The sequence below is a fragment of the Eretmochelys imbricata genome, chromosome 11 (genome assembly GCF_965152235.1).
Source record: "Eretmochelys imbricata isolate rEreImb1 chromosome 11, rEreImb1.hap1, whole genome shotgun sequence".
Lineage (NCBI taxonomy): Eukaryota > Metazoa > Chordata > Testudines > Cheloniidae > Eretmochelys > Eretmochelys imbricata.
The window spans coordinates 12,618,357-12,632,836 of NC_135582.1; the positions used below are offsets into that span (position 1 = coordinate 12,618,357).

Here is a 14,480-nt window from a genome sequence, read left to right on the forward strand (position 1 = left end):
TGAAGTGCATTTCAACTCTGGCATTCATAAACATTCAGCAGCTACAGCTCACTGCTGCAGAGCTTGCCTTAACTGAATTGAGTTTCAACAAATTCTTTTTTTTTTTTTTTAATTAAATGTTGCAAGGTGCCTGATTAGAGGAATAAATGTCTGAATTCAATAGTCAAGTGTTACCCAGACTTTCTAAATAAGGTCAGATTTCCTCTAGATCTTCTGTATTGAAAATCCCATATTGACGCAAATGGACTTAGAGTTAATGCTATCTTGTGCCAGCCTCACAGGGCAGGGATATGCACTTCAAAAATTCCATTACAATAAGAAATCAATAGAACTATAGATAAACTAGAAATCATTAACAGAAATCTCTCTCCATCTTTTAACACAGGGTTGGGCAAACTATGGCCCGCAGGCCAGATCCGGCCCGTCAGGGCTTTCAGTCTGACCCATGGGATTGCCAGCCCCATGATGCAGCGTGGCTAAAGCAGGCTCCCTGGTCCCGTGCCGCTCCTGGAAGTGGCTGGCACCATGTCCCTGCGGCCGCTGGAGAAGGGGGGCAGAGAGCTTCATGCTCTGCCCTCGCCTGCAGGCACCGCCCCCTGCAACTCCCATTGGCCAGGAACAGGGAACCACGGACAATGGCAGCTTCAGGGTCATCCTTCAGGATAGGTTGTAGATCCTTAATAATGCGTTGGAGGGGTTTTAGTTGGGGGCTGAAGGTGACGGCTAGTAGCGTTCTGTTGTTTTCTTTGTTAGGCCTGTCCTGTAGTAAGTGACTTACCAGCAGGTGAGTGGGTCTGTGGTGGGGGGGGGAACCTGGATTTGTGCTGGAAATGGCCCAACTTGATTATCATACACATTGTAAGGAGAGTGATCACTTTAGATAAGCTATTACCAGCAGGAGAGTGGGGTGGGGGGAGAGAAAACCTTTTGTAGTGGTAAACACCGATTTTTTTCATGCTTTGTGTGTATAAAAAGATCTTCTATACTTTCCACAGTATGCATCCGATGAAGTGAGCTGTAGCTCACGAAAGCTTATGCTCAAATAAATTGGTTAGTCTAGTCTCTAAGGTGCCACAAGTACTCCTTTTCTTTTTGCGAATACAGACTAACACGGCTGTTACTCTGAAACTTAGACACCGATAACTTTTGACCAGCTCTAGTTAGTTTGTAGTCAAAATGTTTAGTGACTAAACATAGCCTTAGACAAAAAATGAAAGATTTTCTACAGAAGTTTTCATTTTGGTGAAAACTCTTCATGGTTTTGTCCAACTGTACCTTTTTTAAATGTCAATTTTCAGTTTTCAGAAGTTGTTTTTGGTAAATGGTTTTTATTTTTTTTTTAATGTTGGGGGGTTTAAATAACTCCAAACTTCTGCAGAGTGTCTCTTGGCATTTTTCAACCATCTCTAATGAAAACCACAGAACAGAGTAAAAGTGAACACTTAAAATCCAAGAACTGATTTCCCTGACTTTTTTTTCTCTCTCCCCTCCTTCCCCCACCACCCCCAATCCCAACAATGTTTTGATAGGTGTAACATGGACCTAAAGGAAAAAGCCAGGTTTCCCCCTCTCGTTCAGTTGTTGTGGAATTCTCTAGCTGGATTGGATAATTGTGGGTGTAATGATGCTGGTTCTGGTGGGGTCCAACTGAGCTTGCCAATTCAGGACAGATTGCCTAGAGCAGGGCAGTTACAGCCCTACACTGGAATTCCTTTACTATTAAGGCAAACCAAACCAGCCAAATGGAGAGGACTTTGGTTTTACCCCACTGGCTAACCACAAGTCACACAAGCAATTTCCTTAGGGTATGTCTACACTACAAAATTAGGTCGATATTATAGAAGTCCATTTTTAGAAATCGATTTTATACAGTCGATTGCATATGTCCACACTAAGCGTATTAAGTCGTAGTGCATCCTCACTACTGTGGCTAGCATCGACTTACAGAGCAGTGCATTGTGGGTAGCTATCCCGCAGTCTCCGCCACCCATTGGAATTCTGGGTTAAGCACCCAATGCCTGATGGGGCAAAAACATTGTCGCGGGTGATTTAGGGTACATGTAGTCAGTCACCCCTCCCTCCATGAAAGCAACAGCAGACAATCGTTTTGCGCCTTTTTTCTGCGCAGACGCCATACCACGGCAAACGTGCAGCCCGCTCAGCTCAGCTCACGGACACCGCCGCTGTTGTGTCCTGGGTGCTTCTGGCAGCAGACGGTGCAGTAGGACTGCTAACCATCGTCATCCACCGCTTCTGCTGCAACTCTGCTCTGCTGCTATTGTCTCAATAGCGAATTTCTCCATGTTGTCTGTCATGGGCTCCTGGGTACATGTGTTCTTCTTCAGGAAATGTGCGCAGTGCTAATCATCATCCTCCACCGCTTCCGCTGTAACTCCGCTCTCATGAATCCACTTTGCAGGTCCTCTCATCGTTCTCTGTAAAGATCTATTCTTGTGGCTTCCGTTGTCAGCCACCACTTCCTCTGCAACTCTGCTCTCCTGCATACAGCATATCACAGCAATCATGGAGCCCGCTCAGATCACCGTGGCAGTTATGAGCATTGTAAACACCTCGCGCATTATCCTGCAGTATGTGGAGAACCAGAACCTGCAAAAGCAGGCGAAGAGTTGACAGCAGCGCAGTGATGAGGACATGGACACAGACTTCTCTCAAAGCCAGGGCCCCGGCAATTTGGACATCCTGATGGCAATGGGGCAGGCTCATGCCATGGAACGCTGATTTTGGGCCTGGGAAACAAGCACAGACTGGTGGGACCACATAGTGTTGCAGGTCTGGGACAATTCCCAGTGGCTGCAAAACTTTCCCATGCGTAAGGGCACTTTCATGGAACTTTGACTTGCTTTTCCCTGCCCTGAAGCGCAAGAATACCAAGATGAGAGCAGCCCTCACAGTTCAGAAGCGAGTGGCAATAGCCCCCTGGAAGCTTGCAACACCAAACAGCTACTGGTTAGTCAGGAATCAATTTGGAGTGGGCAAATCTACTGTGGGGGCTGCTATGATCAGGATCCAGTTTGGATTCCCTAACTGTGGTGGGGCAATAGACAGAATGCATATCCCTATCTTGGGACTGGACCACCTTGGCAGCCGGTACATAAACCGCAAGGGGGGTACTTTTCAATGGTGTTGCAAGCACTGGTGTATCACAAGGGACGTTTCACCGACATCAACGTGGGATGGCCAAGAAAGGTACATGAGGCTCACGTCTTCAGGAACTCTGGTCTGTTTGAACAGCTGCAGGAAGGGACTTACTTCCCAGAAAATCACTGTTGGGGATGTTGAAATGCCTATAGTTATCCTTGGGGACCCAGCCTACCCTTTAATGCCATGGCTCATGAAGCCATACACAGGCACCCTGGAGAGTCAGGAGCTGTTCAACTATAGGCTGAGCAAGTGCAGAATGGTGGTAGAATGTGCATTTGGATGTTTAAAAGCGCGCTGGCGCAGTTTACTGACTCGGTTAGACCTTCGCAAAACCAATATTCCCATTGTTGCTGCTTGCTGTGTGCTCCACAATATGTGTGAGTAAGGGGGAGACATTTATGGCAGGGTGGGAGGTTGCACCAAATCGCCTGGCCACTGCTTATGCACAGCCAGACACCCATGGTGATTAGAAGAGCACAACAGGGCACGCTGCACATCAGAGAAGCTTTGAAAACCAGTTTCTTGACTGGCCAGGCGTTCATTTTCTGCTTTCCTGGACTCTGACGTTGTTTGCCTCCATGCATTCTGCTGAGCTCTTTCAGTGCAGGAGTACTGCATGAGCTCAGAACGTTTCATCGCAAGTCCGTGCTTTTTTTTTTTTTTTTCCAACTTATCTCCTTTGGGACGGAGATGATAGGAGGAGCGTAAAAACATTTGCAGTTGCAGAAGGGGGGAAAAAAGGGAGAGTAGTATTTAAAGACACGTTTTAGAGAACAATGGGTAGACTCTTTTTAACGTTACATAGCACGTGCTTTTGGTACAAGGTCGTATTTTGCCTCTTACATTGGGGGCATGCCAGTTTGGTATGAGAGATCACACACGCAGGGCCCGGCAACATAATTTGGCTTGCAGGCAGCCATGGTAAGCCACAGTCTTTTGGCTTCAACCTTCATAACGCGTGGGAATGGTTTCAAACAGCAGCACCCTCCTTTCCCATACCAAGCACCCATTGAGTTGGCCATTTAAAAGGAGGGGCTGTACTGGCCGCGAATACATCCCAAGTCTTTAAGGCAAATCGATCATTAAACATGCTTGCTTTTAAACCATGTATTATATTTACAAAAGTACACTCACCAGAGGTGCCTTCTCCGGGTTCATGGTCCAGGAGCCTGCCTTGGGAAGGTATTGGCTCCTGGGCGATAAACCGTTCCTGGCTGTCGGGGAGAATGGTTTCTCCTCTTGCCTGCTGTGCGCTATCCTCCCTCTTTCTTGGCCCCCTAAATCCTCATGCCTGTTGCATGAGACTCCCCCTTGCAGGTGTCCACAGACCTAGTAGTAGCCCACCTAGTAGTAGCCTAGTAGTAGCCCACCCCCCAGAATTGCATGCAGCTAATCATAGAAGCAGCATGTCTGGGGCTCTGACCCAGAGCGGCCGTTTGCCTCTTTGATTTGTTGGTAGGGTTGCCTGAGCTCCTTAATTTTCATGTGGCACTGCTGCAGGTCCCTGTTGTAGCCTCTGTCCATCATGCCCTTGGAGATTTTTGCAAATATTTTGGCATTTCGTCTCTTGGAACAGAGTTCTGATAGCACGGATTCATCTCCCCATACAGAGATCAGATCAGTATCTCCCATTCGGTCCATGCTGGAGCTCTTTGCAGTTCTGGGACTGCATGGTCACCTGTGTTGAGCTCGCCATGCTGGCCAAACAGGAAATGAAATTCAAAAGTTCCCAGGGCTTTTCCTGTGTACCTGGCTAGTGCATCTGAGTTGAAAGTACTGTTCAGAGCGGTCACAATGGAGCACTCTGGGATAGCTCCTGGAGGCCACTGCCATCGAATTTCATCCACACTACCCCAATTCGACCCGGCAATGTCGATTTCAGTGCTAATCCCCTTGTCGGGGGAAGAGTACAAAAATCTATTCTAAGAGCCCTTTAAGTCAACAAAAATGGCTTCATCATGTGGACGGGTGCAGGGTTAAATCGATCCAATGCTGCTAAATTTGACCTAAACTTGTAGTGTAGACCAGGGCCTAAACACTCCAGTTTCCCAGCATTGCCCCCAGGGCCACTCGTTATAGGGATGAATGATTATGAAAACCAATACCCATGTAAAAGAAAAAAGGTTCTCCTGATCCCAAAGGACCAAGCCCCAGACCCAGGTCAAGATACAAGTTAGATCTTACCCACAAATCATGCTGTTGCCAATCCTTTAGAATCTAAAATCTTAAGGTTTATTCATAAAAAGAAAAAGATATAGATGAGAGCTAGAATTGTTTAAACAGAATCAATTATATACAGTAATGGCAAAGTTCTTGGTTCAGGCTTGTAGCAGTGATGGAATAAGCTGCAGGTTCAAATCAAGTCTCTGGAGTACATCCACAGTCTGGGATGGGTCAGAGCTTCAGTTTGTAGCAAAAACCCTCCAGAGGTATGAAGGATTGAAGACAAGATGTAGATGAGGCAGCTGCCTTTTATAGTCTCTTCCAGATGTAAGAACACCTCTTCGTTCTTACTCTGGAAAACTACAGCAAAATGGAGTTTGCCGTCACATAGGCAGGTCACATGACCATGCGTGACTCAATTGTTTATGGGTGGCAGCCATTGCTCACATGCTACCTTGAAAGTTCCCAGGAAGACTTCTTATGTGGATTGGAGTCTTCCAAGATCCATTGTCAGTTAAGTGTTTCTTGATTGAGCATTTAATTTGCATATTCCTTTCTCAAGAAGCTGACCAAATGCTTTACTAAGGCTACTTTAGAATCAAAACATATTGATATATTCATAACTTTTACTACAAAAACGATACAGATAGCATAATCATACCCAGCAAATCATAACCTTCCTATAGACATCTTACACAACATCCTTTGTACAAAATTTGCTGCAAATATATAACAGTCATCTATAGTTACAGATTATGTCAATACCGTCAGGGGTGGGGGGGAGGTGTGGTGGGGGTAGGAAGGGGAAACTATTCTGGATTGCTGATCTTCTTTTTACTTTCAGTTTTTTCCTGGCTGAACTGGAAAAATGTCTCCAGGAACATGAGCGTTTAGCACAGCTTTTTATCAAACACGTGAGTGTTTCTATGTTCTCAGAAAAAGTCTCTTCCTTCTAAATTCAGTTTGACCATGTTGAATTGCTATGCTCATGTATTAACACTTTCAATCCAGATATAAAATAAGGCTTACACTTTCTGTTTCCTCAGCTACTGAATGGCTGGGTTTCCCTAAATCATAAAAACCAGAGGCCACCCTTCTCCTCCCCCTCACCCCCATTTGCTACTTGGATTGACGGGACTGAGCATGTATATAGCTCAGATACTCTGCTTACTTTCTCCAGACTTGAGGGAAGAGCTCTGTGAAGCTTGTCCCTTACACCATCAGAAGCTGGTCCAATAAAAGATATGCATCACCTTCCTTGTATCTCGTATTCTGGGACCAACAAGCTGAACATGTACATGTGAAATTAAAATTTGAAAGCCATTTACTTATTTCCTGGCTAGGAGTCTTTAGCTTTTTAAAAGCACAAAATGGGAGACACTAAAACTTGAGTACATCTTGATGTACTCATTTATTTATTTATTTTTGGCTGAAGTGCAGAGAGCAAAAACACATTTTTCCAGGAATATTTCTCATTTGGTTATCAACATTGTATTTTTTCTGCTAGGAATACTTTGTATTGTGCAAGACTGAAATAACCTTGGCACATGGCATGCTGTGTACTCTGAAGATCATGTGTTTAATAGTTTTTATCATTAAATTTACAATTTATCATTGGTTGCCATAATGTTTAAAACAGGGGTGGGCAAACTTTTTGGCCTGAGGGCCACATCTAGGAATAGAAATTGTATAGTGGTTCATGAATGCTCACAAAATTGGAGTTGGGGTGGGGGCTCTGGGGTGGGGCCAGAAATGACTAGTTCAGGATGTGGGATGGAGCTTCAGGGTGGGGCACAGGGGTGGGGGAGGGCTCCAGATGGGGGTGTGGGCTCTGGGGTGTGGGTGTGGAGTTTGGGGTGTAGAAAAGTGCTCTGGGCTGGGACCGAGGGGTTTGGAGGGTGGGAGGGGGATCAGGGCTGGGGCAGGGGGCTGGGGTGTGGGAAGGGGTGCAGGCTCTGGGGTGGGGTTGCGGATGAGGGGTCCAGGGTGCAGGAGAGTGCTCCAGGCTTGGACTGAGGCGTTCGGAGGGCAGGAGAGGGATCAGATCTGGGGCAGGGAATTAGGGCACGGGGAGAGGCTCAGGTGTAGGCTCCAGGCGGCGCTTGCCTCAAGCGGCTCACAGAAGCAGCAGCATGTCCCTTTTCTAGCTCCTATGTGGAGGTGCGGCCAGGTGGTGCTGCATGCTGCCCTGTCCGCAGGTGCTGCCCTGTCCGCAGGTACTGCCCCTGCAGCTCCCACTGGCTGCGGTTCCCAGCCAATGGGAGCTAGGGGGTGGCGTTTGGGGCAGGGACGGTGTGCAGAGCAGAGCCCCCTGGCTGCCCGTACATGTAGGAGCCAGAGGGGGGCCATGCCACTGCTTCCAGGAGCTGCATGGAGCAGCCCCCTAACCTGCTCCCTGACTGGAGCACCGGAGCGGGGCAAGCACCAGACCCCGTGCCCTAGTGGGAGCTTGAGGGCTGGATTAAAACAGCTGGCAGGCCGTAGTTTGCCCACCCCTGGCTTAAAAAATAAAAGTACATGTTGTTTTTAACTTAAAGTATGTTGTCCAACTTATTTTAAAAGTAACTGAACACCAAGAAGTAAAAACACTGGACCATACCCTTGGCTAGCATAACTCTTATGTGGAGCTATGTTGAATTACATGCAGTGAGGATCTGGCCCCTTGTTTAAAGCCTCCATCTGTCAAACATAAGTGCACTTGACTCGCACCGTTGAACTCAATGGGGCCACTTGCCAAAGTAAAGCTACTCAAGTGCCTGAGTGTTTAGAGGATCAGGGCTGCATTGTGCAAATATCCTATATTGGAGGAGGAATATTGCCTTGATTGTTTTTCATCAAGGAGTGACTCATGGTCAGCTAGAACAGACCTGATTCCATTACATGATTTCGTTGTAAATGAGCATGATCAAGCAGAGCAATTTTAGCAACTTTCTGCCACTCCAATCATTTAATAAAAATATAGTAGTGAATTTCTTACTAGGTTCCTGTGCATCTTGCCTTCACAGGAGAGGAGATTACACATGTATGTGGTGTATTGTCAAAACAAACCACGATCAGAATACGTAGTAGCTGAATATGATGCATACTTTGAGGTAAGGTTGGCCACATTCACTGTATACTATTGCTACCTAAATCTGTCATGTGAGGTTAAAGGCAAATTACTCAAAAACCTATGGGTTTTGGCTCTGTTTTGCTAAGGTAAAGGATTTTGTGATACAGTTTATTCTTGTATACAAGTATATTCTGTTTACAGTATCTTTCAAGCAATTTCTTGTATATTTATCTCAAATTCCCATTCTTCTGTTACTTTCCAGTTAATGACGAGGCTATTGCGTTCCCAAAGTGCAATTCGTTTTCTTCTCACTCTTAGTCTGAAATGGCTTTTGCCACCTGTGATCTTTGCAGAGAATAGTCAGGAGTTTGCGTGGGGTATATTTTGTTTGAATAATTGGCTGACTACTGTTGTGGTGTTTAGGGGTTTGTTGTTCTGCTGGATGATTTACAGTTAATCTCCCCTCCCTTCCCCCCCCCCCACAAGACTTTTTGTGTTCACTCCAGGAAGTCTTTGGGGCTATCCACACTTTATAATGCAAAAAGGAATGGTGCTTCATTTCATTAAAGGGTATGTCACTGCAACCTTTCATGCTCTTCAGGATTTCTTCATGGCCATTACCTGACTATAATGGGAAGAGCAGTCTCCAGATCTTCAATTCCTACTCTACCAGCTCAAACTGAAAATGAATCCCAAGTATTTAAATTAGCTTCCAAGTATTTTGCCCAGTACATGCCAAAAAGGGACACTTACAGATTTTTGAAATCCTTTGGTTTTCTAAAATGTCCCTTTGCTCTGGCAGAAAATTATTCTTAATCTTCTTTTTATTTTGAGTGTGTCAATTACCGTGTCCTGTTTCCTGTCTTTGCTAATAGAACAGCTATAAATGTCTTCATGTGGTTTGTTGTTTCTTAATATTGTTATAATTAATATTCCTTTTTAGGAGGTACAACAAGAAATAAACCAACGGTTAAGCCTAAGTGACTTTTTAATCAAACCGATTCAAAGAATAACCAAGTACCAGCTTCTACTCAAGGTGAGTGTAAAGATGCAATTCAGGTTAAACAATGGATAGTTTTAATCTTGCATTAGACTCGAATCAGTCTGAATTTCATTGTAACTTATTAGGTTTGTCTCTTTAAAATTTGACTTTAAAATTATCTTATGGGTATGTTGTAATTAACCATCTCTTTAACTCAAGTGAAAAGTTAATGGAAGTTCTGCGTTAGCCCCTAAAATATTTGTTTGTCTGCAGACAGACATTCAGCCAGCAGAGGGGCCCCAGTTAGGACATCTCTGAGAACAGAGCTTGGTAGCTGATGATGGCTAATGTCTTCTGTATGTCAGTCTTCGTTTTTTGAGACGCTTCAGTTGCTTTACCCAGTCTTGCTAGAATAATTAAAGGTTTAGGGATGTTCTACATGAGTTGAATTGAAATTAGCTGATCGATGCTTTTGAGGTTTCTCATTTAAAAAAAAAAAAGTCTTCATTGAAAATGAGTTTGTTTTTTTTTAAATCAAATCTCATTTTGATTAATTTTGTTGCGGGGGGGGGGGAGGGGGGAATGAACAACTTGATGGGAACCTAACTTTAAATTTTTCATTTCATAATTGTGGGGAAAATGCCCACTGCTAACTTTTTTCCACCCCTAGAAAATAAAACTAGCAAAAGGTAGAAAACAGTCACTGGAGAAAATAGCTAATTTCCCCCTTACATATACACTTCCTTAATGTTTCAAATTTTCCTATGGGGTGTAAGTTATTTTCTGACAAGAAAATTTCAAATGAGGATTTTTCCTATGGAAATGCCCACCATAAACATTCCTGTTTTCTGGCCAGCTCTAAGTGGAATAAACCAATCTAGAAATATCACCAGCACAGACTGGCACTGAATGAAGGCAAATGCTTTTAACAGATGTGACTGAGCTTCTGTACGTTGATATCCCATGCCCCAGGATGAGAAACGGATAGATCCAAATTTTTGTCTAATTTATGAGTCCGACTTGGACACATGACATGATTTTTCAAGGATTCTGAGCACCCACGGCTCTTATTGACTTCTTCCACCACTCTTGCTGCTCATCATCTCTTAAAATCTAACCTGGGGTGTCTAATTTTAGTTGCCCAACTTGAATCACTTCTGAAATTTGGCCCATAATCTACAAAGGTACTGGTGGTTTTTTTTAGTTTTTGTTTAAGCTACTTAGCATATGAAACTGACTGCCATCAGCCTACACTTTGGTAAATGTATTAGTTGCAAAACAGTAATTGCATTTGTCTATAAGATTTCAAAAGGGAAAAAAGGGTATCTTCAAATGTGTGGTCTTGTGGCTTAAAAGAGGGGACTGAGTCAGCATTCCCAAACTCTAATTTTAGTTCTGTTCTGTCCTGTCCTGCTTTGTGAATTTCAGCAAGTCATTCAACCTTTTGTGCTTTTTAATAAAATGGGTAGCATATTTTCCCTACCTCACAAGCATGTTTTGAAAACTAATTCATGTATATTAAGTTTCTCAGAGTCGCAAAGTGTTGTCTAATTACATCTTTCATTTTCTGTGGAGTTGCATCCTGCTGCTTGCTGGTGGATTTCTTTTTAAACTGGATAATGGATATCTTTCCTAAAACATCTTATGAGAACGGTCTTGTTTTCTTTAGGACTTCCTGCGATACAGTGAAAAAGCTGGGCTGGAATGTTCGGATATAGAGGTATCCTTTCATATCCTAGACTCTCTTGCTTTATCTGGATATTGCCAAATAATTCAGTGGAATTTTGTAGAGCGAAAGCCAATTGCCAATAGAATATTGGAGATGAGCTAAGGAACGATTACTTATGTTTCATTTAAGTTAAACTAGAAAAGGAAAATAAATTAAGCTACATGTAGTTGGGGCCCATGCCTGCATGCCAGACCTCCCATTGACATTAGTGAAACACTTAGGTCCACCAGAATCATGCCTTTATAACTTCTAAAAATGAGCGTGCCTCATTCATTTATCATTTGATTGCTGGCGCCTGTGTTTTTAATCATTCCTTAAAGAGCGCTCTGCTCTGACTGTCTCATAATTAATAAATATATCATTTTTATTTAACAGAAAGCAGTTGAATTAATGTGCCTTGTACCAAAACGTTGCAATGACATGATGAACCTGGGCCGTCTTCAGGGCTTTGAGGTATGCATCTGTTGTGCTTGCTTAAAGAGCAGTGCTCAAGGGACTATGAGGGGCTATTGTCTTTTTCAGTAATTATCTCCAAAGATTGTCCTTCAGCCTCTTTAGCCAGTATTCTGCTCTCTTAACTGTGAGCTACATTCCTGAGCTTCAGGGGGAGGGGTGGGATGAATGTATACCTGTAGTTCTAAAAATCGAACAATCCTATACAGGCATCAAAATCTGAGGCCTGTTACTGCTTCTCAAAACTTGAATTGCAGACTTATTTTCTCTGCCAGAACAAGTGGTCTCCCATCCAGACTCCTCTGCTGCTTAGCATGATAACCCAAATCCTTGAGTGAGGTAGCTCAACATGAGGGTATGAGCACCAGTACAGCTTCAGAGGGGGCTCTTGAATGATGTACCACGTTGACCGATTCAACGCAGGAATTGGCTAATCCTGGTAAAATGCCTAATCTCAAAAATTAGGTTTAGCGTGTCTTAAATAGTAGCTCAAATTTATAATGGGAATATAGTTGGAAACAGGTATAAAAACATTCCATTGGAGACATGGCATTTTCTGTCTTGGAAACACAGTTTGTGGCCATGAGAATCAAGAACAGCTGTGTTAGCAGTCTGAGTGAACTCCTGTCAAGGAAGGCAAAGACTTCTTTGGCGTCAGGTCCAGAGGAATTCTGCCTTTCTGAAAATTCAGTGCTCCTTGGAAACCCCAGAATATGTGAACATTAGCAGATCAGCCCTTGGGCTCTGTGATTTTGTTCTTACCCATGTGTGTGTTTATGTTGGCAACTTCTCTATTTCTCAGGGCAAACTGACTGCTCAAGGAAAGCTGCTGCAGCAGGATACATTCTATGTAACTGAGCAGGATTCTGGAGGGCTGTCTCGGCCAAAGGAGCGCAGGGTCTTCCTATTTGAGCAAATAGTCATCTTTAGTGAACTTCTTAGGAAAGGTTCTTTAACACCAGGCTACATGTTTAAGAGAAGCATAAAGGTAAGAAATGAGAGTCCTATTTGATGAGAGTTTGCTACTTAACTGTGACTTTTCTTTGCTCTGGACTGACTTTTAGGCATACCGGTCTTCAAGTGCCAGATGTAGACCTTGGTCTGCAGAGCGTTCCCATTAATTTTCAGTAATATGGACCAAGGAGAGTATAGGGACAACAATTGTAAATCTGCCCCTGCACAGTTCAGAACTGCCCTTTGCTGCATATCTTGTAAAGTCAGCTACTGAACAGTTAACATCTGTTGCCTGGAGCTCCGCATGAATAAGAGTTGGGTCTACTGAAGAACTAATGGTAGCAAGAGAATGGGCTTGCTAATTTTATCTTAACTAGGAGTGGAGGAGGGGAAACTGAACCAAAATGATTTTGGACCCCAACTCAGAACTTAAGCACATGCCTAACCCTAATAGGGATGCTTTCCTGAATCGGGAGGCCTTAATCGTCAGTCTTTGCTATTACTTTATTGGCCTACTTAGTGTTGCAAGAGAGACTATTCCAGGTGGAAATATTCGTAAGAACACAAAACCCAAAAACATTAAACTATAAATCTCAAGTAAAGTTGTTGTAAATCCTGATGTCTTTAAATCCATTTAATTTTAAAATCACTTCCTACCTTTCCCCTTCCATTGGTTGCGGGCAGGGTGAGGTGAGGAGAAAAACATCAAGTGACAAGAATGAGCCCTAATTTTTACTCTAGGGGGGGAAAGTTGACTTCTCCATAGGTGGTGATTCTAGAAAGTGTGAAAATATAGGTTCTCTGCAAAAAGCAATTCTTGCGTTGTATGTTAGATATTTTTTTCTATATATCTACCAATGCCAAAAGAAGCAAATTTGGCCTAGGGCTATCTGGTAGCTTCCAGTTAAACTGCACTTCAGGGCATGTCTTTGGTACATTGTTAGCTTGAGCTATAACTCCAGTTTTGCCCCAACCCAACTCCTGTTTACGCACAGGTCTCTAATTTGAGTTAAGTGGCGCTTTAAGCGTCAACTAGCAACCCATCGGGGAGTAAATTGAAGCTTGAGTGCTCTACTCATGCTCAAGTGAGGACGTAGCTGTTTGGTTTTGATTAGATGCTGGTGTGTTCTAACACTCTGCTAATACAATCACTCTGTAGCTTGAGTTGACAGCAATGATTTTGTGGTCTGATCATCACTCTTGTGGATTGGCTGGCAGCTGGCAACACTGCATAGGCTTCTCCTGTCCTCATAGGTAATCCACCTCCCCAAGAAGCAGTAGCTGGGTCAACAGAAAGTCTTCCATCGACCAAATGCTGTCTGCACTAGGAATATAAGTGGGCATAGCTCCATTTCTCAGGGGTGTGGATTTTTCAGACCCCTGACATGTAGCTATTCGATGTAAGTTCCCAGTATGGAACAGTCCTCACTTGAGCTAGCTTGAGTTTACTCTGCTCGATCTAGGCTAACTGTTACAGTGAAGACCTGCCCTTAGAATGATGTGGAGCGTGATGTTCTTCTGCTTGCTTTGGTGGTGGTGGTTTTCTTTTAAACTGAGTTAATTTGCAGAATTTCTTCCCCATTCACTTGATAGGCAGTTTTTATGTATTTGGGGAACTGAAAATGAGATGACTTCACTTTGAGCTGGTTCATGCATGTTGTAGGTGGATGCTCAACGCCTCACTGATATGCATATTGGAAATACATTAGCTGGATGGTGCACCATCCATCCCCTCTCTACTTAATTTTGTGGGCTGTAGAGTAAAACAGCAGTGTACCTGCTTGCAAGAATGGCTAAAGCTGACAGATCAGAAGTGTGTTTTTTTGATCATTCGTGCATGTTCACATCATGTTTCACAGACACCTGAAATGTTTAACAGGACTAGCGGCATCCTGGATGAAGGACACAATCCTGCAAACACTTACTTGCATGCTTATCTTTAGACACATGAGTAGCCACAATAAAGTCAAAGATAGGCACATAAA

General features: G+C 43.7%; 1 protein-coding gene across 1 annotated transcript in view; it reads left to right on the forward strand.

The window, feature by feature from the left end:
- The window catches only part of LOC144272063 (kalirin-like), a 116,968-nt gene that overhangs the window by 52,473 nt on the left and 50,015 nt on the right, over positions 1 to 14,480 (forward strand). Inside the window, exons 7-12 of the mRNA XM_077829859.1 lie at positions 6,170 to 6,239; positions 8,331 to 8,417; positions 9,321 to 9,413; positions 11,029 to 11,079; positions 11,464 to 11,541; positions 12,344 to 12,529. Coding sequence (XP_077685985.1) covers positions 6,170 to 6,239; positions 8,331 to 8,417; positions 9,321 to 9,413; positions 11,029 to 11,079; positions 11,464 to 11,541; positions 12,344 to 12,529 — 565 coding nt within the window. The remainder of the gene's footprint in view (positions 1 to 6,169; positions 6,240 to 8,330; positions 8,418 to 9,320; positions 9,414 to 11,028; positions 11,080 to 11,463; positions 11,542 to 12,343; positions 12,530 to 14,480) is intronic.